Genomic DNA, 26,814 nt, shown 5'->3' with positions numbered 1-26,814 from the left:
GAAATTAAAAAGTATCCTAATAAGGAAAAAGAAAAATGGTATGCAGCAATGAATAAGGAACTGAATTCATTAAGAGATATGAAGGTGTATGAGAAAGCCAAATTACCTGTAGGAAAGAAATCCATTGGCTGCAAATGGATATTTAAGGTAAAAATAGATAAGGATGGTAATTTAATCCATAAGGCAAGGTTAGTAGCCCAAGGTTTTAGGCAGAATGCTAATGACTATGATGAGGTGTTTGCACCTAGTCTTAAGGCAGCAACCTTGAGGGCAGCTTTAGTGTGGGCAGCTAGTAAAAACTATATAGTTAACCATTTAGATGTGGAAACTGCTTACTTGCACGCCCCATTAAAACATATTATTTATATGAAAAAACCTGTTGGTATTAAAAGTGAAAATAAGGATAATAATGATTGTTGGTTGTTAAAGAAAAGTCTCTATGGTCTTAAACAATCAGGCTATGAATGGAACCAGTATATTGTAAAGGAACTTGACAATATAGGATTTAAAGCTGGTTTAGCCGATCCATGTCTGTTTAAGAGGGAGACAAATGGGAAAGTATCATTATTATTACTATTCACAGATGACATTGCATTGATAACTGAAACTAATGATGAAGCAAATAAAATAATAGCATCATTAGGAAAGAGAATAAAGATCAAGCAATTAGGGAGATAAAGAAGTATCTCGGTTTGAATATAAAGAAAACACGGAAAGGTTTTAAGATATCTCAGGAAGATAAGATAAGCAAATTGCTAAAAGATTACAAGATGGAGCTTTGTAAGCCAGCTAAGACTCCAATGAGTCAGGAGTTTAGCAACACTGATGTACAAAGCCCTGAGTTTGATAAGGTGATTTATCAATCTTTAATTGGTAGTTTGAGTTATATTAGTAATTGGTCTAGACCAGATATTTCGTACTGCGTGAATCAGTTGGCTAGATTCAATTCTGCACCATGTGAAAGACACTGGATTGCAGCTAAGAGGATATTAAGATATCTTAAAAGACAATGAATTATTCATTGTATTTAGAACCAAAGGGTGATTTAATTTTGAGTGCTTATGCAGATGCTAGCTTTGCATCAGAAATAGACACTAGAAAGTCGACTTCAGGAACAGCCATAATGCTGGGTAATACATTAATAGGCTGGAAGTCAATAAGACAACAGCATATAAGTTTGTCTACTATGGAGGCAGAATTCTCCTGTTTATCATTGTTATGTACAGAGTTAATAATGTATAAACAAATGTTAATTGATATAGGTATAACAGTAGATTATCCTATAATTATACATGAAGATAATCAGGCAGCAATTCAAATGGCCACAAATATTGGAGTAAAAACAAGGAGCAAGCATACAGATCTAAGATACCTAAACGTGAGACAATCTGTAAGAAGTAAGATGATTCAGCTAGAGTACTGTATGTCGGAGGACAATTTAGCTGATAATTTTACTAAAGCCCAAGGTGCCAATAGGCACCAGGAGAGTTGTGAAAAATATGGGATAAGATTGTAAAGGTATTATATATTTATTTCACCCAAAAGGGGAGTATGTTAGGTATAACATTGATACCAAATATGGTTTGGGTGAATAAATATATAAAACTTAGATATCATGGTTTAAGTGCTTATCACTTTAAGCACAATGCAGCAGGCAATTAGCCGATTAAGGGTGCGGTTAGAAGTTACTATATAAGGAAGCATTAGAAGCTAGCAAACTGTCTGGCTGTTACTGTCTGGCTGTAACTGTGTGCTGCTGCGACTAACTGTGATTACTGACTGTGAGTGCCTGTGACTGAACTGTTCTTGTTTGCTACTGTTTACTGAATATCCAGCGTTTGTTTCTCTGGAGAGTGAAACCGGAGGAGGAGAAGATATCTTTATCGGCTGATAAAGATATTGCAAGGACTCTTAACTTGGACTATACTAGTGAGTCTTACTGGATGGAAATACTGTGAATGACTTAATGGACTGAATGACAATGCTTAAACTCTAACTGGATTAAAAAACTATTTAAACTACAAACAGGGTTTGTGTTCAGTGTGTGTATACTCTGGGGCCCTTCCACTCTCCTTTGGTTGCCTGGCTTGACTACTGCTGCAATACTCTGCTAGGGGTTAATCCTCAAAACCCTAACAAGCACTTTGTATAGACTTATGCAAATCATCCTTTTATTTGATTGATTACAATTACAGATACGCATTGGTATGTGATAGGACATGGTAATGTGATTGATAATGTTAATTGGGTTTGGGTTAATTAATGTGTTTATTTGAATTCATAACAAGAAGTGGAAAGAAATGGGATCATATCCCTCCTATACAGCAAAGGGTTTTGGATTAAACTAGAGGCCTAAAGTTATTATGTTGGGTTAGCCACCATTCAAAAACCTTGAATTCCCTGTGTTAATTGCTAATCTTTTTTGGTCAATTATTTTTCTTGTTAGTTCTTAATTCCTTTGGTGCAGCTGAGAATTCCAAATATGGGATTACTTTTTAACTGGGTTTGCATTTTGTTTATTTCAAAAATATTTTCTCCTAGAATGGAATATGAAAAGCTAATTTAGTAATGCTATCAGAAGGATCTAGGAGTACTGGGAGCTTTGTATGATTAAGGTATGTGATGAAGCAACTAAAACAGCCAGTGCAGTCTAAAACGGTATTAATAGAAGCCATTTTCACTGTATTCTGTTCTACCAAGACCACAAAGTATTAAGACCAGTTCTTAATACACCACTTTTAAAGTACACCACTTTTAAAAAATGACATAAAGGGGGTTCAGAAGAGAGTTACTAAGATAATAGTTTTGGAAACCAATCCCTATGAGGTTCAGTTAGTGAATCTGGATATGTTTAATTTGCAAAAAAGAATATTAAAAGCGGCTACAAATATGTCAAAATTTCTTACATATAAGAGGAATGAACGTGGCCTGTGTTAGAACCAAATTGAGGAAAATGACTACTGAGTTAATTTAAAAGATAAGCAACCTAAGCTAAATATTAAGAGGGTTTTCTAGGTCAGCAGTCTCCAACTTTTGCAGATTGGCAGCCCAGCTGGGAGGAAGAGGGAAACTGGGCCATGCGAGCATTGGGCCAGTGTGCATTTGCATGCATGTGCAGCTCAACTTGCATGAGTGGCAAGCCGGTATGTGCATGAGCATGCAGCTCAACTTTCACAATTTGAACTGTTCGCATGTGTGCACAGGCTCCAGTCCACCACTCATGCAGGTCAAGCTACATGTGCATGCCAGCCTGCTGCTCAGGCAGCCCAGTTTCAAATTGGCTACAGCCCGGTAGTGGGCCTCAGCCTGTGGGTTGGGAACCTCTGTTAAAAGGTTACCTCTGTTAACAGGTTAAAAGCTGTTAAGTGGTGGTACAATTTGCTGGAGGTTTTCAAATCAGGGCACCAATACATAAATTTGTGCACAAGGAAGCACTAGATAATAATAATAATATATAAAATCACATCTGCTGTTACATTCTTTGATGTAAAGAATTTTTGAGAATGAGGGATCTTTGGTGCTTGCTTATTTTCTTGTAGATGTTTCATTACCCAAACTAGGTAACATCATCAGTGCTAATTTGGGAGAAGCCCTGTGCAGCAAATTCAGGTTTTAGGAATTATCTCTTTGATACCTTTGAATGTTTTTGTTGTTTATATTGTCATGCCAACAGGAGGAATTGAGGGCATTTTTTGAACTATATCATTATAACATTTCAGGACCAATGCTTACCTTAGTGATTTGTTGAATCATTAAGGAATCACTGAGATAAACATCTATAAATATTTTCTTTTGAGTGGTCAAGTAACGATCAGGATTAGACATATGGTATTATGTACTTTAGTGTTTTTCACTGTGCTTTTACTTGGCTTAGTTACTTCAAAGAGGAATTGAAAATACTGGACAACAAAGGTTTTGCTTCTTGAACATATTTGTTATAGATTTTTGGCTGCAAATCATGAAAATGACCTATAATTTAAACTATCATGTACCAGTTTATATAAACCTCCTGTTTTTGCAATTTCTTCTTATATATTTTAAGTTTATTCATTTTAAGCTTATTAATTTCTAATACCTACTAGAATGGCATCACTTTATTGACTCATCAGTTTTAAGCCTCAAGGCTGTTGTTTTAGACAATGGCAATGTATATCCTTCAGTACCTGTTGGCTATGCTAAACTGATAAAAAAACACATGGAACTGTTGTTGAAGCACATCCTGTACACCAAGTGCAACTGGAATATCTGTCCAACTAAAAATAGTGACTCTGTCACTTGAAATTCAGCTGGGATGCACCGAGTACTTTTATTACATATGTAAATATGATGGCCATCAAAAAGAGGCACATTACAAAAACTTCCGCTTTGTCGGCTTCGCTAGCGGCCAAGATTTGCGATCCTGCGCGATCCCTGCCGTGCTAGCCGCTTTGGTGCCTCCGATCCACGGATCTGGAGGCTAAGGCTGCCACGAAGAGGCAGCCGAAGATAAGGGGGAGCTGGTGAGGGATTTGGGGGTGTTGCAGACCCCCTTCCCAGCTGGCAAAACCCCCTTCTCCCAAGACGGTCGAGCGGCAGTCTGTAATGGCCGCCTCAAAGAAGCCGGCAGCTGGGTAAGACTGAGCAGGAGGAAGAGAGGAGAAAGTTGTCAAGAGAAAGTTTCTTTGGCTGACCAAGGATTTTAAGAGGTGTTTAATCCTGAGAACTATGGTTTTCTGAACACTTTGTTTCCAGAGGAGGATTACAAGCGGCAAAATTGAGTGCTGAAAGGGAAAGTTCACTCTCCTTCCTTATGGAATCAACAAATGGCCATTGAGAAACCTGTTGTTTTTTTATAAAAGGTAAAAACTTGGCTTCTTGTTATAAGTGGGAAGGAAGAGGACAAATATATATATATATATATATATATATATATATATATATATATATATATATATATATATATATATATATATATATATATATATATATATATATATATATATGTTTTCTGAGGTTCTCATGGTATTTGTATGTGGATCTTTGGTTATTCGGGTTTTCTCCGCGTAAGATTCAAAGTATCTAGGCAACGTTCGGCGAGGTCCCACTCGCCATCTTCAGGCTGGTGCTTTCGGCTTAGTGCCAGTGCAAGCAGTGTGTGACCGGAGCTGCCATCTCTATATATACAAGTGGTGGGGGATGGTGTGCTGGGCTGGTTGGCTGTGCTGCAGCCTCTTGATTGGTTGATGGAGTTGATGTTGGTATAATGGGCTGTGTAATGGCCTTTTGTTGTAGAGATATCCTGGATCTTGTGCTGTCATCTCCTGGGTCGTTAGCCTCTTGTGTTTTAACGGCTTGGGTAATGGGTTGTGTGATGGGCTTGTGAGTTCTTTTGTTGTGGTATCCTGGGTCTTGCGTTGTAATCTCCTGGGTCGTTTGTGTTTTGATCTCTTTTCCATTAGCCTCCTGTGTAGTAACAGCTTGGGTAATGGGTTGTGTGATGACCTTGTGAGATTTATTGCTGTGGTATCCTTGGTCTTGTGCTGTGATATCCTGGGTCATTTGCTGTGTTGTGACTTCTTGAGTTCTTGAGGTGTAATTTCTTGAGTTTTCTGATGTGATGTCCTGAGTGGGTGGCTGTGATGTAGCATTTTGGGTTTTTAATATGGCTTTGAGTTTGGGGTCTGGGTCTGTGTTCGTTTGGCTTCGAGTTCGTGGTCGTGCCACATCTTCATGGTGGGGTCAGTTCGCTTCATGTATGGTTCAGAGGAGTTTGAAGTGGGTAGTGATGCAGCTGCAGTGCGGCTTCTGGTCTGTGGTCGTGTCTCATCTTCTGTGTGGGTGTGAGTCTGATTTTTACGTGGAAGTGTGGTGGTGGCATCTTGTGTGGCCCTCATGGGTGTGGGTCTGGTGTCATTTATCATGTTGGGTACTCGTCTGTTCATGAGGGCGGGTTTCCAAATGGCTGGTAAGCGGGAGGTGTCATCTCTTTTATTCATGCTGTGTGGGCGTTTTTCTATCTCTATGGCTTCTCTGATTATTCTGCTGCTGTGGTGTTCATTTTTGGCGATAGTTCTGGTATTTTTAAAGTCAATCTCATGTCCTGTGGCTTTGAGGTGTTGGACCAGGGAAGAGGTTGGTTCTTCTTTTTGATTGAGTTCTTATGTTCTTCAACGCGTGCACTTATTCTTCTGTTAGTTTGTCCAATGTATGTGGTGAGGCAGGCAGTGCAGGGGATTTCATATACTCCTTGGTTTTCTAACTCGATTTTGTCTTTAGGGTTTCTTAGGATGGTGGATATTTTTCTGTTTGTGCAGAATGCTGTTTTAATGTTGTGTTTTTGGAGGATCTTGCTGATTTTGTCTGTAGTGCCTTTTATATATGGGAGGAGGGCTTTGCCGTTCTCTTGTTCTCTGTCTTGGATTTTGGTTGGGGTTTCTTTTTGGATTAGGTGGGTGATCTTCTTTCTTTGAAATCCATTGGCTGTTAGTACGTTGGTGAGAGTGTTTAGTTCGGTTTTTAGGTGTTGTTCATCAGCTAAGCATTTTGTTCTGGAGATGAGTGTCTCAGCTACGGAATTGATCTGTGCTGGGTGGTGGTGTGAGAGTGCGTGTAGATAGCGGTTTGTATGTGTTTTCTTTTGGTAGATGGTGTGTCCTAGGGAACCATTGGGTTTTTTGTATACCAAGACATCTAGGAAGGGAAGTTGATTGTTAGCTTCTGTTTCCATGGTGAATTGTATTTTGGGGTGTAGGCTGTTGAGGTGTGTGAGGAAGTTGTTCAGTTTTTCTTTCCCGTGTGGCCAGATTATGAAGGTGTCATCTACGTATCTGAGCCAGAGTTTGGGTTTGTGATCATATTTTTCTAGAGCTTGTGTTTCAAAGTGTTCCATGTAGAGGTTTGCGATGACAGGTGAGAGGGGTGATCCCATGGGTGCTCCTTCTATTTGTTTGTATTTTTGTCCGTTGTAGGTGAAGTATGTATTGGATAGACAGTGATTGGTCAGATCTAGGATGTGCTGGGGGTTGTATTTGTTTTGGATGGCTGTCAAGGCTTCTTTTATTGGCACTTGGGTGAAGAGGATATGACATCGAAGCTCACTAGTAGGTCGCTGGGTTGTAAGTTTTGTTTCTTTATGATCTCGATGAACTCGATACTAGTGAGCTTCGATGTCATATCCCTCTTCACCCAAGTGCAAGGTACATAAGATGGTATTGTAGTATTTGTATTAGAAATAGAAAACTAGAATGTTATAAGAATTAATAAAAGATTAAAATATTGAAATGTTTAGTAATGATAGATTTTAAAATTTAATAAAAGATTAAAAGGAATGTTTAAAATATTGAGTTTAATTAAAAAGTTTAATTTACTGTTGTTTTGATCTTATTATAAACTCATTATTGTAGCACTTGTTTCTTGAAATAGACAATTGGAATGTTATAAGATTTAAAATTTAGATTTATTATTTAATTATATTAATTATTATGGACTTATTATTTTCTCTCTTTAGAGGTTAGTAGGTTGAATGTACTAAGCAGAATCAGATTGGGTATTAGGTGTTATTCTAAATATTTTTAGGGGGAGGATAGAAAGGCATCATACCTTGATCAGTGATTTCAGGAGAAATTCTTTTTTTTTTACTTGCTGTAGGGAATGAGATAAATGGATAATTTGGAAAGAATGGACAAAAAATATAAATATAATGATTTAAATTAAAATGAATTAAATAAAATAGAAATAAGAAGAATGAAAAGCGGGGAGAAGTTATATAGAAGATATACAATGGTAAATAAGATAGGTAATGGTATATAAGATGAGCACGAATTTAATTGAAGTCCATACAAAGAGAGGTAATCTGGGGCCAAACTACTTTCTTAAAAGAAGTTTTATATTTTTGTGTTTTGTGTGTCTATGTTTTCTTTGAGAATTAATAAAACCTCGGAGGAATGTTGGATGAGAATAATGTTAAACAAGACAGAGAGGAATGAAGAGGATGATTATAAACTGGATAAATATAGAAAATTAATAATAATTAATGAAATTGAATACGAAAAGAGAAATAATGAGAAATTTGTTAAGAGATATCTATATGGTTATATTGAAATGGTGAAAAGCAGAATTATGTTGTATAAAATAATATTTTATTTGACTTGTAAAGTTAATAATGGAGAGGTTTTGTGTATTTAAAGGTTAACGATGGTTTGTTTGTCTTTAAAATCAATAAAATTTGTTTCAAAAAAAAAAAAAAAAAGAGGCACATTACATTTAAAGGAAATGGCGTCTTTGAAAAAAGAAATGGTTCCAGGAACAAAAACATGGCACATTAACCACTTGTTGAAACATATTTTTGCCTCTGCTTCACGTAAAACTCAGGCTAATAAAAAGTTTTGTGAAAGCAATGAACAAGGAAACAGAAGGTGTTTATTTTTTGAGGCAGATGTTTCTTGATACCAAGATTAAGGAAGGCATTTTTATTGGTCCATGTATCAGATATGTCATTAATGACAAGCAGTTTAAAGTTCTGTTGGTAGAGCCATAGAAAATTTCTGGAAAGCATTCAAGGATGTGGCTGGGAATTTTCTTGGCAACTGCAGAACACCAAGCTATATTCAATTAATTGACAAACTTTTTACAGAATATAAGATCCTGAAACGCAACATATCACTGAAGATTTGTCTTCTGCATTCACACTTGGACTTCTTTTCTGAAAATCTAGGTACAATCAGTGACAACCATCATGAAGGGTTTTACCAAGACATTGCCACAATGAAAAACTTTTTTCAGGGCAACTGGAATCCATCAATGTTGGCTGACTATTGTTGAACAGTGCAACAAGATGCATCAGACACTGAGTACCAACAAAAATCAGCAGCAAAAAACACTTTTAGCCTGTTGAACTCATGCAATGTGCCGGAAATATTATGTAATTAAATACACTATAGTCATTAAACATTAATTTCATATTTCTTGAGATTTCTATGTGAAATCTCTTCCTCTCCTGGCTAGTTATGCTTGAAGAGAGTAATAATTCATACAGGAGTCTGAACTAATCTCCTGCAGAGGACTTTCTAATTAGTATAAAAGTGGTTTTCAGGTGTTCAGAATTGCAGGCACACACTATGTATCCACGAAGTATTGTGTTTACTCATGGTTTGTTTGTTTTTTGTTTTTTTGGTTCATTTGTTTGCTTTTCTTCTCAAGGGATCAAAAATGGTTTCAATGTAACTGGCCTCTAATTTCCTGTCTCAGGCAAATTTGCTCCCTCAGATGCTTTCAAACTTCTAGTTGGAGACAAGAGATTACTGTCTCCACTGTAGAAAATTGTTAACTACCTTTCTATATGTTGTCTGGACTTTAGGTAAGATTAATTATAAGACCTTTTTTTCAATCTGTAGCTCTTAGGCATACTTCTGTATGTCTAAATGCATACTTACAGGTAGGATAATATAGATTTTAAAAAATAGTCGTAATAATAATAAGACCTGACAAATTGCGTATATATTATAATGAATTTGATGGCCTCATCAATTTAAAAATAGAAAAGAAACAAGCAAACCAATAGACTGCTCAGATCAAGAATAAATCGGGCAGGCCTTCAATATACCCTAGCTATTCCCCCAGTATCTTATTCTTACTGTGTTAATTAAATTTGCAGCTGCCTTCCCTGTAGCGTTTCCAGTGAGAGAGGCAGTCAAGAAAGATGGTAATTGCTAGTTACATTTGAGCTCAGGACCACATATATCTCAAACTTGGTTTGAATGATAACAGTTTATCTTTTATGTATAAATAACTCTTCTTATATTTTGGGACATACCATGAGTTCGTGTGATTAAATCTACAAGTATGTCCACTTCTTAAAAGGCTTTGAGTAGTGGCATTTTATTGCACTTTGAAGTACTTAGGGCAGCCCCTTTGTGATTTCCATGAGATTGATTCTGAAATAAATCAGGGCACTCTTATTTTTATCTTCATTGGAAAATGCTCCTCTAGGAGACCGCTTCCAAAAATATTTCAGAAACCACCCTGACAGATGGTTAGTCTAGAAATCATAACTTTGAGATGCTAGTTTTTCTACTGAGTTAGTTCATTTCATTTTGTATGGTACAGTATACTGCAAGGCCATGTTGTGGTTCGCCAGCAGCAGATGTGGACGGCTGAGGTCTCAGAGAGTGAGGATTCAGATGAGGGGCCTGCGTTTGATGCAGGGATAGGACCAGGACCATCAAGGAGTCGAATGCTGCCTTCGGAGATTGTGGAGGCTGGCAGCAGTGATGAAAAGGTCTCTGAGGAGCCTGTGCCCAGTGCGCATGCGCACAGGGCTGCTTGAAGGAAAGAGCAGCTGCAGCAGCACGGGTGACTCGGGAGTAAGTCTGCAAGGTAATGGCCCCTAGCTTAAGAGATAAAAGCCAGCTAAGAAACCGGAGTTCTTTGCAGGAAGCAAAGAGGTTTTTGCACTCAAGCCTCGGAATATCTTGGTTGGTGTTTGGAGATTCTTTGTGTTTGAAATATTTCTTAGTAACTTTATCTAGTGTTCTTGGCAGTCTTGCATAATCTTGGCAAGGCTCGTTCTTATCAGAGACAATTAGTTTGAAACAGCCTTTTAACCGTGAAGGAACGGAATTCATAAAGAATCATTAAAAGGTTTTGCTGTTATTTCTGTTTCATGGTTGTTTCTTTGGAACAAGGTTTGGGTCAGAACAGGCCATAGATTAGATTAGATTAGATTAGATTAGATTAGATTAGATTAGATTAGATTAGATTAGATTAGATTAGATTAAATAGAACAAGGCAATAACAGAGAGAATTTAACTTTGATAGTATCCATAGCCTCTTGTGTTGTTGATACTTTATTTTATTTTATTTGGTTTGGTTTGTCAATTGCTTACAAGATAATAGGTATAAGTAAAAACATAGTTATGAATACATGGATACATATAAGAAAAATAAAAGAAACAATAGAACAGGGACGGTAGGCACGTTGGTGCGCTTATGCACGTCCCCTACAGACCTCTTAGGAAAGGGGTGAGGTCAATAGTAGACAGTCTAAGGTTAACGTTTTTGGGGTTTGGGGAAGAAACCACAGAGTCAGGTAGAGTATTCCAGACATTGACCACTCTGTTGCTGAAGTCATATTTCCTGCAACCAAGTTTGGTGCAATTAACCTTGAGTTACTCCTCCAGAGAAATAAGGCTGGAGAAAAACTATACAAGGAGATAATTACAGAAAAGATCAAAACTGAAAATATCTGTAGAAAATTATACATGAATCCATGAGTGAAATTACTCAATTATTGTTGGAAAGTCAGAGATCCAGTGGCACAAGTGAAATCCAAATATAAATGGTCAAATTGTGTGTGTTGAAAATAGGGAGAAGGAAACATATTTTCCTAGAGAAGAAGATGCAAAATATGAAGTCAGAGATAGATGAAAGGAGGTTGGGAGGAAACCCAGTATGTCAGGAAGATTACGATTTGTTCTGGAGGGTTTAAAGAAAGAACCTAAAGAAGGAACCTTGGTTGGATTCTATGAATTCTGCAGGTGCTCATTATTTCAAGGATTGCACCGTTTCATCATGGAGAAGGAGTTGTGTTAGTTAAGCATGCAGGATCTCATCGTTAAAATGCTCAATGCTATTGGACATCCATGCAGAGTACAAGTGGAATAACTTAACTGTGCTGTGCCAATTGGAGGAATTCTACTTGCTAAAGCAGCAAATTAACACAAGTCCACTTGCTCAACCTGACAAATTAGTTTGTATTGCCAGGTAAGCAGCCAGCACTTCCTAACTGCCCGAATAAGGAGACTCTGAAATAAGAGTGGTCTGTATTTCTCAAAAGAGGTTGTAGGAGGCAGCATCAGTTGGAGCAAGGAAATAATTATAGGGAGTTCTGAGTAAATCAATAGAACTGTAAGAACTGGCATGCCCATTGCTAATGATAATTGGTAAGAACTGTGTAATAGGTATATATTAACAGTAACCATGGATTATCAGGAAGTTAAAGGAGTACCAAAATGCATTTAACCGTCATAAATCTGTGATCGCGGACAAGGCAAAATGAGGTTATTCTAAGCAGATTGCATTAACTTTCCTATTCAGTAGTCGAGCCAGCAATCACATTAAAATTAAAAGTATTGTTTGTAATCAAGCAAGTTTAAAACTATACAGGAGCTTACTTTGGATGTTTTTGTAGGTAGACTATATGCATCAATAATATTGGGAAATTCTGAACAGTTAGGATAAAAGTGCAAGGGAATTTTGCAGAAAAAACTTGTAAGCAAATTTGTAACACGTCGATCTTGCAAGCCCATTTTGAATAGGGAACTCTTGTGAGATTTGTGGAGGAAGCATATCTCTTTATAAATCACATTTAGTTTCAAATAAATATGTAAAATGTAGGCATACAGATATATGTAAATATACCCACAGTAGCTCTGGGTATATTTACGTCCCTGTTTTAGAGGATAAGCCGTAGGTGTATAGAACTGTGACTAGTTGAAGACCAAGTACATTAATGGCTGAGATGTACTTTGTTAACTACTACCTTCCACTATTATAATAACAGGTTTTCATTAGAAAGCTCTTCTGTTAATCATACCAAGAAAGTTCTTCAATTAATCATATACACTAGTTACCTCATGGCTTGATTGCTACAACATTCTGTACATGGGTCTGCTTTAGAAGACTCCCCAGACGCTTACACCGATTCAGAATGCAGCCGCAGTATGGACAGTGATAGGTATGTTCTGGTATGTCCATTTAATACCTCTGCTTCCCAAGCTACACTGATTTCCTGTTTGTTTCCAGCTGTAAATCAAGATGATGATCATTATCTATCAATCCCTTCATGGCGAAGCACTGCCTATCTCTCGTAATATCTGCACAGCTATATTGTCTGGCAGGTTTAGTGCCCTCTGGGTTTCTGGAATGGATTCCCTCTGAAATCTGGGTGGCCTCCACCCTACTGTTGTTTTGAAGAGCCTTGAAGACCTGGCTCCTTCTCTGGCCTTGGGCGAAAGTGAGTGAACATCCTCGGGTTTGTAAATAATAATACATAAAGGAATAAAACAGAAAACATAGAGATACAGGAGGCTGATAGCCACCTATTTCCCCACTTAGAATTTGCAGAACCCGTTCCCAGAGACTTTGATTAGACAGACTTTAAGAAGTTATAATTACCTAATTATTTTTTTCAAATGTGCTAGTATTGCTTTCTATGTGTTTGTGCAGTTGGTCTAACTAAATTTTCGAGGAATCTATATCAGTGCATTTGAGAGAGAAGGTGTTAGATTTTGCCCAAAGTATGTACTGGAATTTGGAATGTATTTAATTGTACCCTGCCTTTATTATTTCTATAAATAATTCAAAGTTGTGAACATATCCAAAGACACCTTCCTCCTATTTTTCCCACAGCAACAACTCTGTGAGGCGAGTTGGGCCAAGAGAGAGCCACTGGCCCAAAGTTGCCCAGCTGGCTTATATAGTTAAGGTGGGAATAGAACACATTGTTTCCCGCTTTCTAGCTTGGAGCTCTAGCCAACTAACCAAACTGGCTCTTAGAGAATGTTATAAATTTGATCAATCCTATTCAATCCTGGACCTTAACATTTTAAAGCTAAATGGTGTTTAGATACTAGAAATGTTTTCCAGCTCGTATCTTTTTTGATATAATAGCCATTCAGGATTTAAAGCATCTGAGCTCCATTTAACTGATCCAGTCTTTTTTTTTTTAAATTTCTCTCTCCAGATTGCCTACGCTGCAGTGGATTGTGCCAAAGAACAAAACCATGACTTGTGTAAGCAGGAAGGAGTGGATGGATATCCAACCTTTAACTATTATAATTATGGAAAATTTATAGAAAAATACAATGGAGACAGAGCGGTAAGTATATGCTGGAAAACAAAAGTCAGCTATTTAAATGATAAATAAGCATATATGGGGCGGGACAGCATTTAGCAAAGGGGATTTAATGCTTCCATAAAGGAGGCTGCATTTGGTTATCATCTTGTATATTTGGCACGAAGTCATTCTGGAACCTTTTATTGTGAGTCTTGCTTATTAAAATATCTGAGTGTATTTGGCACTGATGAAAATTAGTCTCAAATTTTTGTATCCAATCCTAGCTAATATAGCAAATAAACTCATCCGGAGGATGTTTTAAAACTCATTTTGAATTAGGTTTTCAGTTGTCCTTTGGGTATACTGAAATTATGAGAGGGCATTCCAGAATATCCTAAAGGACTTCCTTTAACATTATTGCAGTTATATCATGTGGGAATTCTACAGAAATAGGGCCTTAACAATTTAATATTCAGTGAATAATAATGTGTTATAAATTTTTCATGTGTTATAGTTTGCTTTTAGAATGAGATTTTATCAGCCAAAAACTCAGACACCTCCATCTTAATAATTAAAAATTGAAACAGTCTAGAGAAGATCTTACTAGAATATTTATTAGAAGGAAAGTTAAAGTTGCAACAGAAGAATTCCAGGTAGTCCTCAACTTACAAACACAATTGAGCCAAAAATGTATGTTAAGTGAGACATTTGTTAAGTGAGTTTTGTTCCATTTTACGACCTTTATAGCCACAGTTGTTAAGTGAATCATTCAGTTGTTAAGTTAATAACATGGTTGTTAAGTGAATCTACCTTTCCCATTGACTTTGCTTGTTAGAAGGTCGCAAGAGATCTTAACATGAATCCCAGAACACTCTAACCATCATAAATATCAACCAGTTGCCAAGATTCCAAATTTTGATCACATGATCACATAAATGCTACAACGGTCATAAGTGTGAATAATGGTCATAAGTCACTTTTTAGTGCTGTTGTAACTTTGAACGGTCACTAAACAAACTGTTGTAAGTCAAGGTCTACCTGCACTTTGGAATTGAAAACCTACCTCTATATAAGGCAGCAATACTCAGAACTATTTTCTGATACTTTGGGGTACAAAGAGGAATATGCTTTTTTTTTGTTCACTTGTTTCTCATTTTGGTAACTGCTGTTAGTGTTAAATATGAGCTATCCTCACATTAAATAGAAAAAGCACTAATTTGTTTTTAAGCCATAGTATTACTGATTTTATCAAGTCAGTTACAAAAATTAAATGGCTTGTTAAAATGAAAAGTAGCAATAGCTTATATACATAGCATTTACAGTACACTCTGGGTGGATTACAAAGTAAGCATTATTTGCATATTGCCCCCAACAATCTGGGTCCTCATTTTACCAACCTGAGAAGGATGGAAAGCTGAGTCAACTCCAGGGGTGGGATACTACCGGTTCTGCCCAGTTCTATAGAACCAGTAGCTCTGAAGAGCAGCAGACACCAAACCGGTTCTTTGTTTGCTGCTGTTTGGTCCACTCGCCCACCCAGGATCTTATCTGTCCTTTATTTCCTGCTTTTTCAACTCAGCTGCTTTGCGCGGCACAGCTGAGGTTGAAAAAGCAGGAAAAAAAGAGGCTTTTCAAATGCTGCGTACCCACGCACAGCACTTTTCAGCTGTCCGGGCGGCACAGCTGATTTTTTTTTACATGTGCGCACAGCGCGCATGTGCACGCAAAATGTCATCACTGAACTGATAATAACATTGGTTGAATCCCACCCCTGATCAACTCCATTGAACTGAATCGCACTCCAGGCTAGGGCAGAATTTGCTTACAATACTGCATTCTAGGCCATTAGGGCTCTGTTTACATCATGTTTAGATGTTGATTTATCAAATGAGTGTTCTTTTAACATTCTTGGAAAATGTATTTTTCCCATGTAAATTGGAAAAAATAATTAGTTGTTACATTACTTTTTTTTGTTTAATGACCGATGCAGTCTTATCTCATAAACAGCTAAATTATGTGTGCTACAAAAAACTATTATTGCCAAGCTACTATTAAATTACTCACCTGTGTGCCTTTGCTTAAAGTAACATGCATACTTACCTCTTCTTCCTTGCAGCTTGTATTAAACAATGTTAGCTCTGTTGACAAGAATTCTGGAAATCTCTTTTTAACATTATATTGCATTTTTATTCTTACTGAAGAAATCCTCAAGCTTTACAATACTTACTGTTAAAATTATAAATACATTTAAGTACTCATGTAAATCAGATCAGGTTATGGGCCTTGCAAATATCAGGGGGGGGTGTTTTAGAGAGCAGGTATTGTGGTAGTATTTTGTTCCTGGATCCCATCAAATAATGTTGTCTGAGCATTGGAGCCCAAAACACATTAACTGACCCATTGTACAGGATGGCAAAAGCTACGGAAGACAGATACTCCCTCAGAGAACCAGGCTGTGTGCCATGAAGGGCCTTGCAAGAGATAACTAGCATCTTGAATTGCACCTGACAGCCAACTGGGGAGAATTTAAATATGTGTTCTGCTTCTAGACATCTCCAAGGATCATTTTATTTATATCTTAGAATACTTGGGCAATCTCCTGAGCTTCAAATATGGTTGATGATATTATTGGCAGTTTCAGATGGTAAACATTGCACCATCCCTATCTTCTGTGCAATGTATGGTATAGTTTTTTAGATCTTGATTTCTAGCTACTCTGCAGTGAGTATGGAAAAAGATAGGCAAAGAATATGAATTACTATGAAGAAAGAGGATTGAACATCTTAAAAGAGTCGTTCATTCATTCATTAAATATCTAGAGCTACTCTTCTCAGCCAAGTGACTGGGCGGCTTACAATTCTAAAACTATAAAACAATAAAAACAATAAAAACATACAAAAATAAATATATACAGCAGTTGAGATACTTAACCACGCAACAGTAAAACCAAGAAATGGAACCCTTAACACATTCTGAGGGCGAGGGCTGAGAACATAGTCAAGTTTTTAAAGGCTTTTAAAAAGCCAGCAGGGTTGAAGCTATTCTAACCTCTGAGGAGAGAATATCCCACAAGGCAGGGGCTATAGCAGAGGCAGCCCATCTTCTAGTCCTTACCAGTCAATATTACTTGACTGACAGGATCTGCAGCATGCATTTAAAAGCACAATTAATTTGTAGAAGTGTTGTTTTCAGTGGTTACATAGATAAAGTATTGGCTGTTTTGTTAAAGTGACGAGGGAAGCATCATAAACAGCTTCACTGGGCTGGATAATACATTTTGGATAACATTTGTAATAGCAGGTAGAGTTCTAATCAGAAAGTAGTTGTTTAGGGTGTTTACTAGAGTCTCAAATTTTATAACTAGTGATGCGTAACATTCTCAGTTAAGATTGACAGATGCAGCAGACAAAGTAAAGTAGCTCACTTCCTACTGCATTGTGTGTCCAAGCATTTTGGATAAATTGTCAGATCTAATCTAAACCTCTCAGAAATATTTAAATAAAAATATTTAAAGGCATCTGCAGTGGCTTAGCTTTAACCCTCACCGTCCATTGGAAAAGATCTAAGGATATTGAACCAATATCCTGTTGATTATAGATATCATTCTTGCTGAGTTGCCACATAGAAAGCAAAATTCATTCATTAATTCATTCGCTCCTTCATTTTTATATTATTGACTCCCAAAGGTTTGTGAAGATTTTCAATTAAACACAGTATTACACATCTTGGAAATGTCATGTTTCTTTCTAGAAATAATTTGTTTTGTGCCATGCTTATCAATAGGCTAATAACACAGAAGATCATTCATAAGGACAGTCTGACACTAGAGACAGAAGCTTATCTTGATAATAATCCTTTCTAGACAATTAGATCTTTATTGAGAGACTTGTTTGGATAAAAAAGTTTGATCTTTTTAAAATCATAAATCACAGCCCCAATAACCTTACACCCCTGTATATAAAGAAAGGCACTTCTTGTGATTTAATAATTAAGTCTCCATGTATTGTAATACATAAAATGTTATATATGGAATGATTGAACTAATAATAGAGGGGGGAAAATTACATAGAGAGTTGGAAACTATCAGTTACCCTAGAATATGGAGGGAGTTGTATGGGAAGAGAACTCAGGCTGTTTCTTTCAGTGACAGATAAGTTCCTTTCTCAAGCCCCTCCATCTAGAGCAGAGTTGGAGAATGATGGGCCCTTTATCATTTGTGGACTTTAACACTCAAAATTCCTGAGCCAGCATGGTTGGTTCAGGAACTCTGGGAGTTGAAGTACACTAGTCATAAAAGGGCCATTGTTCCCCAGCCCTGATCTAGAGCAACTGTGGTGAATGGGATATTTACTTAAGGAGAGAGGTCCGCTTAAGACCAAATTGTCACATGTTGTCTAGCAACAAAAGTCCTCACTTCCTGCTCCTTTTAGCTCCCACTCTATACCATCACCTTCCAGTATGAAACTAATTGTTTGTTTTTGTGTGACATTCTAGGAATCTGGATTTTCGGTTTACATGCGAACTCTCCGAGAGCGAGATCATGAGAAGATAGGGAAGAAGAAAGACGAGTTGTAATTTCTGCCTCAAAAAGAAACAAAAAAAAAACAATTCCACTGCACTGTGAAGGGTCTCAGGGTCACTGGTACAATGCCTGAGATTATACATCTTTTAAAGAACAGACTTTGTTTTTATAGACCGCCATTGCCATTTTCTACAACTTTGAAAATAAATTGAAATCATGCTCTCTCTCTCTTTTTTTTTTTAAAGAAAAATACCGTCATTGTTGCCATATTCTGTTATGGAGAAGAACAAAAGAAGAGCATTTTCTTGCTGTTCAGTGCACCTATGCCCATTGATACTCCTATGCAATCTTTTTGTAATCTGTAGGTTTGATAGTGATTTCCTCTGACAAAGTAATCTTTGCGTGTGTGTGTTGTTTTTTTTTAATTTTGAAAAGAGATTTTATGAGAAATGGCTTTTAAAAATGGGAGGGGGGCAATAAAAGAAGATGCAAAAGTATTCATCAGATGCAAGTCCAATTAGGGAAGTAGAGGAAGTAGAGCATGCTGGTCCCCTCAGAGGCCTCGGCCCAAAGATTCTTCAAGGGCAGTTTTATAGGGCACTTGTGCCTGGCACTTACTTCAGGACCCATTTGGGGATAAAGGGGCACTTTCAGTCCGTGTTCTGCACAGTGTCACTTTGTGTAGTTGATGGGACATCAGCAAGAACAAGGCACCATGGCAGGACTGATACTATTTAGGGGCTGCGGGAAGGAGAATAACTTTTCCCCGCAATCAGAGGAGACATTTCTAGCCACGTTCAATTTTGCCAAATGCAGAGTATATCTAGATAATGTTTTAGGATGTCCTCTTGCCAACTTTCAAAGATTATGCTTCTTCCCCTCTCCCCCCACCCCCCAGAATTAATGTGGGAGAGTCATTTTTAAGATGCTCAGGGATAATAGGAAATAATGAAGCAGCATTGGGCCATTTCAGATCTTAATTGACTGTAGTGGTGTTTTCCTTTTCTTCCTCTTCTTTTTGTAATATGCCGTACCTGAATTGTTTACATATCTTTATAGAATGTATGATTAAAATCAATGTCTCTGCAGCAGTACACATCAAGTATGAAAATGACTCTTGGTGTATGTGTTGTCAAATGCTTCTTTAGGTGTTGTGCAGGTAGAAGCTTCTATTTAATTTATGACAACAACTGAGTATTTGCTAAGCATCCCACTTGACTGTTTGATAGAGGCATTGATATTTTTGATAGGCAGAACCATCCTGTAATTATATGTATTTATGTTCCAAAGGCTTGTTTGTATGTGGATATTAAAAGAAGCATAAGTTTTTAAGAGCTCTATAGAAACAGGTCATACTTTTTTTAAAAAAAACCAAAACATACCACTTGTTTGGCCCTGTTAGCGGTGTAAAGAAAATACAGCATTAGAACCAGCTTTTACAAGTCCATAATTGTGTGCTGATTCTGTGAAGATGATCTGGACACTGTGTCTTTATGGGTTTATGATTATTATTTTTGTGATTTTTGAATTGGATCCAAAAATAAAAAGATTGGAAATATGCAATACTGATTCCCTTTATTGTAGAAATATAAACTGAAATTGTACAAGTGAGTAGAAAGTCTTATCATTGCAGTAAACCATTGGTGCCATCCGGAAAAGTCCAGCATTTTCATTTACTTATTCTCTCTCCCAAAGGTCTCTGTAGGAAGGAAGAAGGTTGCATCTTTTATTCCTTCGCTAGAAGGCTCCTTTGCTCCCTCTGGTGGAAGATTGGGAGAAATTATAAAAGTTAATCAACAACATCTGGAATATCTCCATATCTACTTCTCTGCAATGCATAGGGAGCTGCAGAAGGGAGTGTGTAAGAGAGAATAAGATAAATGAAATTTGGGACTCAATCAATATAAACTTGCAAAAGTTTTGGAGTTGGAGCAGATCCCGTGCATAGTAGGGAGAGGGAGCCTGGAGAGGTTGCATAGAATGGTATTAACTTGGAGACCAGCTGCAGTATCAAGAATTATTTAAAAAATCATTTTACAAAACCTTCCCTCTGTAGAACATTACCAGTCCTCCACCTTGGAATCTCTTGTTTGTGGAATGTATACCTTGAATAAGCTTATATCCCACAGATGGTAATTTGTCTTAGATGTCATGAGAGCACAAGCTTATGCATGTTATCCCGGCATCTTCTTGTACAGAATGCATTCCTATCACCTATCACATTTATCTTAATTCTATATTAATTATTATGGTTTATGTCTCTCTCTTTTTTTTAGAAAACTACAATTAATATGGTTTTCATTAGAAACTGGTTAGCAGTGTAGCCTACCATGGTGAATTGTTAAAAGTTTTCATTACCGCCTCATAAAAGAGGGAAAGAATAGTTACTTTCTCTTCTTCCTTTTCCTCTCCACACGAGCATGTTCCAAAATATTGACTTATCCTTGAGTTTAAGTAGAACATTAAAATGCAGTCTTGATTTTTTTCAATAAAATCCAGAAACAAATATTTAAGCTGAATTGTATACACGTGTATCTTAGATTTTGCCCCCTATTCCTGACTTCATAAACCAAAGTTGCTAGATTCATTCTTTCCTTGAAATGTCCCCTTCCTTCTTTTCATAGCACGGATGACTGAACGGGATTGTAAAACAAATTAGGGAATGATTCCTAGTTTGTTGAATCCTGGACAAGGCCAAATTGCCAACCTGAATTTACAGTTTCAGATTTGTTTAGAAAGAAGTCAGGAGCATGATAAACTTTGCATTTCTGATTAGCTTAGCCACTTATGTTTGATTTTTTTTTTTTTTTTGGTATTAGCATTATGCTAATGGTAATCAATGATTTTTGCCGGCGAGTCAAGGTCTCTTCTTTCTGCTAAGCTGGGATTCACAATTCTGTGCGAATGCAGCCACAACATCTTACGTGATGCTTTCTTCTGACCCTTGGTTCATTAATAGAATTATTTTACCAAGGGGAGTGAGAAAGGAGACCCCATAGGGGTTCCCACTCTTTTCATTCTCAATGCATTTCCTGCTTTTTTTTTCTGGCCCAATTAATGCTTGTATTTGTTTGGCACTCATTAATCAGTTGGAGCCCCTACTATGAATTTGGTGAATGATAATAGGCTGATTTTCCTTGTGTGGTAGTAAGCTTGTTAACCATAACATAAATTTAAGCAAAGGTACCATGCCAAGCAGGATCTTTTATTAGACTCTGCATGATCTTTCTTATTAGACAGTTAGCCGTCTGGAAAATTAATGCTGGTTTTTTTTTTCCCTCTCTCTTTCTGAATACAGTCTAACCCTTACTACTATCTTCTTCCTATCTTTTATTCTGAGTGGGTATAGTTAATGGAATTTTTTTTCCCCCTGGAGATTTTTAACAATATAAAAATGATTGTTTGTGTATTACTGCATTATTCATGTATTACTGCGTGCATTGTTTTGTGTACTGAACACAGAAATAATGGAATTAACCTTGATACAGATAACTCTTTATTCTGAGCAAGGCCAGCTGCTTTTCTTTCTCCTCCCTAGTACTACTATGGCATATTCCATGTTGTGGATTGTTTGCGTACTAATTATGTTGTAGATACTCACTAAAGGCAGAGAAAACAGTACTTTTTACTGGCAATCAAATGAGACAGGAAACTAAGCCCAACTTCTGGCTTCATAAAATGTAGTTTGATAGATCTTGGGAGCATCCTAGACACGGTATATCTTGTTTCAGGTTAAATGTTTTCCCAATGTATTTGATTATATCCATGTTAAAATGGATTAGATACATTTTAGTTACAATACTAACAAAAGAGTTCCTTGAAAAGAATGCTAGAAGACTCTGTCTTAAACCCTGTGCAATTTAATATTTATGACATCAGGGTGGGCACAGAAAAGAGATGCTTATGAAATTAATAGATGACACAAAACCAGAAGTGACAACTAACATCATGGAAAACAAAACCAGATCTTGAAAGGTTCAAACATTGAACCAACCACGAAATGTGAAAGATATATACAATTTTGTTTTAGTATTACAAAAATTAAAGGCATGAGGAAATGTGGGGGAGGGGGAGAGACAACTGAAGCGTAAGCAATAGGAACACGTACAGTGTGATTACTATTAGTCCTCAAGTTATGACTGTTAATGGAACCTGTCCATTAGCATTGGAAAAACGAACTGCCTCAAGTCATGACCAGCCATCCCTGTTCTCTCCAGGGCATTTATTAAACAAATGCCCAGGTCAATAAGTGAAGTTCAAGGGTGGGGGAGATCCTGGGAGGCCTAGTGCAGGTACAAGCCCACCTGCCTCAGGCCTGCCCACCTCAAGATACCCCATGTTCTCCTTCCCACCTCTTGGGTGCCTTGCATGTTGGCCCGCCATACATCTTACTATCTTGCCAGTGAGAAACAATGAAGTAAAACGTTGGGTATGCCTGCCTTTCCTAATTCTGTCCCTTATCACAGCTAAAGAAGAAAAAACTTGCAATGTCAATTAATGATAAGTTTGTATCTAGAAGACGCATACAAATTTTGTAAAGTAAATAGAAAAATTAAAAATTGGAATAGAATAGAATAGAATAATGATAGGGATAGGGACAGGGATAGGGTTAAGGTTAGCTGAATAGAATAGAATAGAATAGAATAGAATAGAATAGAATAGAATAGAATAGAATAGAATAGAATAGAATAGAATAGAATAATGATAGGGATAGGGACAGGGACAGGGATAGGGTTAAGGTTATCTGAATAGAATAGAATTAGAATTAGAATTAGAATAGAATAGAATAGAATAGAATAGAATAGAATAATGATAGGGATAGGGACAGGGATAGGGTTAAGGTTAGCTGAATAGAATAGAATTTAGAATAGAATAGAATAGAATAGAATAGAATAGAATAGAATAGAATAGAATAATGATAGGGATAGGGACAGGGACAGGGATAGGGTTAAGGTTAGCTGAATAGAATAGAATTAGAATTAGAATTAGAATTAGAATTAGAATTAAATAGAATAGAATAGAATAGAATAGAATAGAATAATGATAGGGATAGGGACAGGGATAGGGTTAAGGTTAGCTGAATAGAATAGAATTAGATTAGAATAGAATAGAATAGAATAGAATAGAATAGAATAGAATAGAATAGAATAGAATAGAATAATGATAGGGATAGGGACAGGGATAGGGTTAGGGTTAGCCCAAAAGAATAGAATAGAATAGAATAGAATAGAATAGAATAGAATAGAATAATGATAGGGATAGGGACAGGGATAGGGTTAGGGTTAGCCGAATAGAATAGAATAGAATAGAATAGAATAGAATAGAATAGAATAGAATAGAATAATGATAGGGATAGGGACAGGGATAGGGTTAGGGTTAGCCCAATAGAATAGAATAGAATAGAATAGAATAGAATAGAATAGAATAGAATAGAATAGAATAGAATAGAATAATGATAGGGACAGGGACAGGGATAGGGTTAAGGTTAGCTGAATAGAATTAGAATAGAATAGAATAGAATTAGAATAGAATAGAATAGAATAGAATAATGATAGGGATAGGGACAGGGATAGGGTTAAGGTTAGCTGAATAGAATAGAATAGAATAGAATAGAATAGAATAGAATAGAATAGAATAGAATAGAATAATGATAGGAATAGGGACAGGGATAGGGTTAGGGTTAGCCCAATAGAATAGAATAGAATAGAATAGAATAGAATAGAATAGAATAGAATAGAATAATGATAGGGATAGGGACAGGGATAGGGTTAGGGTTAGCCGAATAGAATAGAATAGAATAGAATAGAATAGAATAGAATAGAATAGAATAGAATAGAATAGAATAGAATAGAATAGAATAGAATAATGATAGGGATAGGGACAGGGATAGGGTTAAGGTTAGCTGAATAGAATTAGAATAGAATTAGAATAGAATAGAATAGAATAGAATAGAATAGAATAGAATAGAATAATGATAGGGATAGGGACAGGGATAGGGTTAGGGTTAGCCCAATAGAATAGAATAGAATAGAATAGAATAGAATAGAATAGAATAGAATAGAATAGAATAGAATAGAATAGAATAATGATAGGGACAGGGATAGGGTTAAGGTTAGCTGAATAGAATTAGAATAGAATAGAATAGAATAGAATAGAATAGAATAGAATAGAATAGAATAATGATAGGGACAGGGACAGGGATAGGGTTAAGGTTAGCTGAATAGAATTAGAATAGAATAGAATAGAATTAGAATAGAATAGAATAGAATAGAATAGAATAGAATAGAATAGAATAGAATAATGATAGGGATAGGGACAGGGATAGGGTTAAGGTTAGCTGAATAGAATTAGAATAGAATAGAATAGAATAGAATAGAATAGAATAGAATAGAATAGAATAGAATAGAATAATGATAGGGATAGGGACAGGGATAGGGTTAGGGTTAGCCCAATAGAATAGAATAGAATAGAATAGAATAGAATAGAATAGAATAGAATAGAATAGAATAGAATAATGATAGGGATAGGGACAGGGATAGGGTTAGGTTAGCCCAATAGAATAGAATAGAATAGAATAGAATAGAATAGAATAGAATAGAATAGAATAGAATAGAATAGAATAGAACAGAATACTTTATTGGCCAAGTGTGATTGGACACACAAGGAATTTGTCTTGGTGTAAATACTCTCAGTATACATAAAGAAAAGATACATTCATTAAGATCATAACGTATAGGGTACAATCAATGATCAAATACTAGGAAACAGTATAAATTGTAAGGATACAAGGGGATGGATGATAAGGAGTGATGAGAAGATTAATAGTAATAGTAGTGCAGACTTTGTAAATAGTTGAACAGTGTTGAGGGAATTATTTGTTTAGCAGAATGATGGTGTTCGGGGGAAAACTATCCTTGTGTCTACTTGTTCTGGTGTGCAGCGCTCTATAGCGTCGTTTTGAGGGAAGGAGTTGAAACAGTTTATGTCCGGGATGTGAGGGGTATGTAAATATTTTCACAGCCCTCTTTTGGATTCGTGCAGTATGCAGGTCCTCGCTACACAATATACTATATCAGGCTTGAAAGCAGGGGTGTCAAACTCAATTTAATTGAGGGCCACATGAGGGTTGTATTTGACCTGGGGGCGCAGGGGTGGGTGGGTGGGTTGGTTGTGGCCAACTCGATGTCACCACATGCGGCCTTCCCAAGCTCCATTTTCACTGGCAGAGGCACCGTGGGCTAGTCCTTCACCATTTCCAGAGTGGCTCCATGAGCAAGATCTAAGCACCCTGCAGGCCAGATCTGGCCTGAGGGCTTTGAGTTTGACATCCCTGCTCTAAAGAATTCCCTTGATACTCAGATGGTGTGCACTTTGGGAGAGAAGCGTCATACAGTAGGACTGCTGGCTGATAGGCATTCCACATGCCCACTTAAAATTTCATCTCCTTGCCCGTAGCCACAACTGAAGTTTCTCCTCCCTTTTTATTTTCTAGGGTTTCAGCTTTGGAGGGGGGAGGAGAAATGTTAACCCCCACCTTCCCTGTGCAAAAGCTTTTAAATTGTTGTAGAAGAAACTACTTTTGTGAAAAAATATCGATTTTGTATTAAAAGATAAGAGTTTTATTATAGTAAAAGAAAATAGCGGAGAAAAGAAGTTAAAACTTTGTGGTCCAAACTTTCTTCAGTTATTTTCTGCGACAATTCAGTAGATTTTATATCAGATTTTATCCCAGGCTTTCCTAATTAAACAGCTATGGAGCTCAAATTGATACACGCTGGTTTGTAGTGTCTGAATCTTTTGTAGGCCATTAAAGTTTAATTGTTGATTTCAGACATCTTGGCTGAAAATGAAATGAGCTATGAAAGCATAAATAGGAGGCAAATTATATTTGCATGTTAAATGGGAGAGGGAAAGGGAGAGAAATCTTCTAAGGCCAAAGACTACATGACAATATACCAATGGGAAAACGGGATTCTTTAATGTTCAAGTCATTGTCGAGTAACCAGGGAAAAGAATTGCTCAAAGCACAGTAATTGTACTGAACATGCACCGAAGCCAGTAATTCAGAGTGATCTCAAAAGATGAAGTCACTATTGGCAAGTTTAAGCTTTAATTTTTAGTTAATAAAAGTCTGCCCTTCTCAGCAATTAATACAGATAAGAGCACAGCCAACAGCTGTGGAATTCATGGACAATTTTGTTTGTGGTAGACAAAATAGGGACTTGATGGGAAAAGCTATAGCCTTTGCCTCCAGTCTAAGGCTAATTATACTTTTGTCCTTCCTACAGAGATCAGCAATGAAAGGCCTTCCTATTTCGAGTATAAACACTGGGGGTGAACTGATTTCCTAAAAGCTTAGACCTGGGAACTATTATATTTCTAGAATTAGATGAAAAACCAGGCCAAGGAGACAGATAGTATTTGATTAAAGAAAACATGCTGTGTGACTGGTCATTATAGTTTTAGCGGAACATTTCCA

General features: G+C 36.8%; 1 protein-coding gene across 1 annotated transcript in view; it reads left to right on the top strand.

Annotated features, from left to right (window-relative positions):
- The window catches only part of PDIA5 (protein disulfide isomerase family A member 5), a 251,595-nt gene extending 233,023 nt beyond the window's left edge, over positions 1-18,572 (top strand). The window contains exons 16-17 of the mRNA XM_087950217.1: positions 13,721-13,855; positions 18,308-18,572. Coding sequence (XP_087806343.1) covers positions 13,721-13,855; positions 18,308-18,388 — 216 coding nt within the window. The 3' untranslated portion in view covers positions 18,389-18,572. The remainder of the gene's footprint in view (positions 1-13,720; positions 13,856-18,307) is intronic.
- Positions 18,573-26,814: the final 8,242 nt, after the last annotated feature.

Source organism: Notechis scutatus, chromosome 1 (assembly GCF_049901735.1).
Source record: "Notechis scutatus isolate UNSWTSFEM ecotype Mainland chromosome 1, rNotScu1.2, whole genome shotgun sequence".
Lineage (NCBI taxonomy): Eukaryota > Metazoa > Chordata > Lepidosauria > Squamata > Elapidae > Notechis > Notechis scutatus.
Note: the sequence above shows the minus strand (reverse complement) of the source record. Positions and strands in the feature narration are given on the sequence as shown.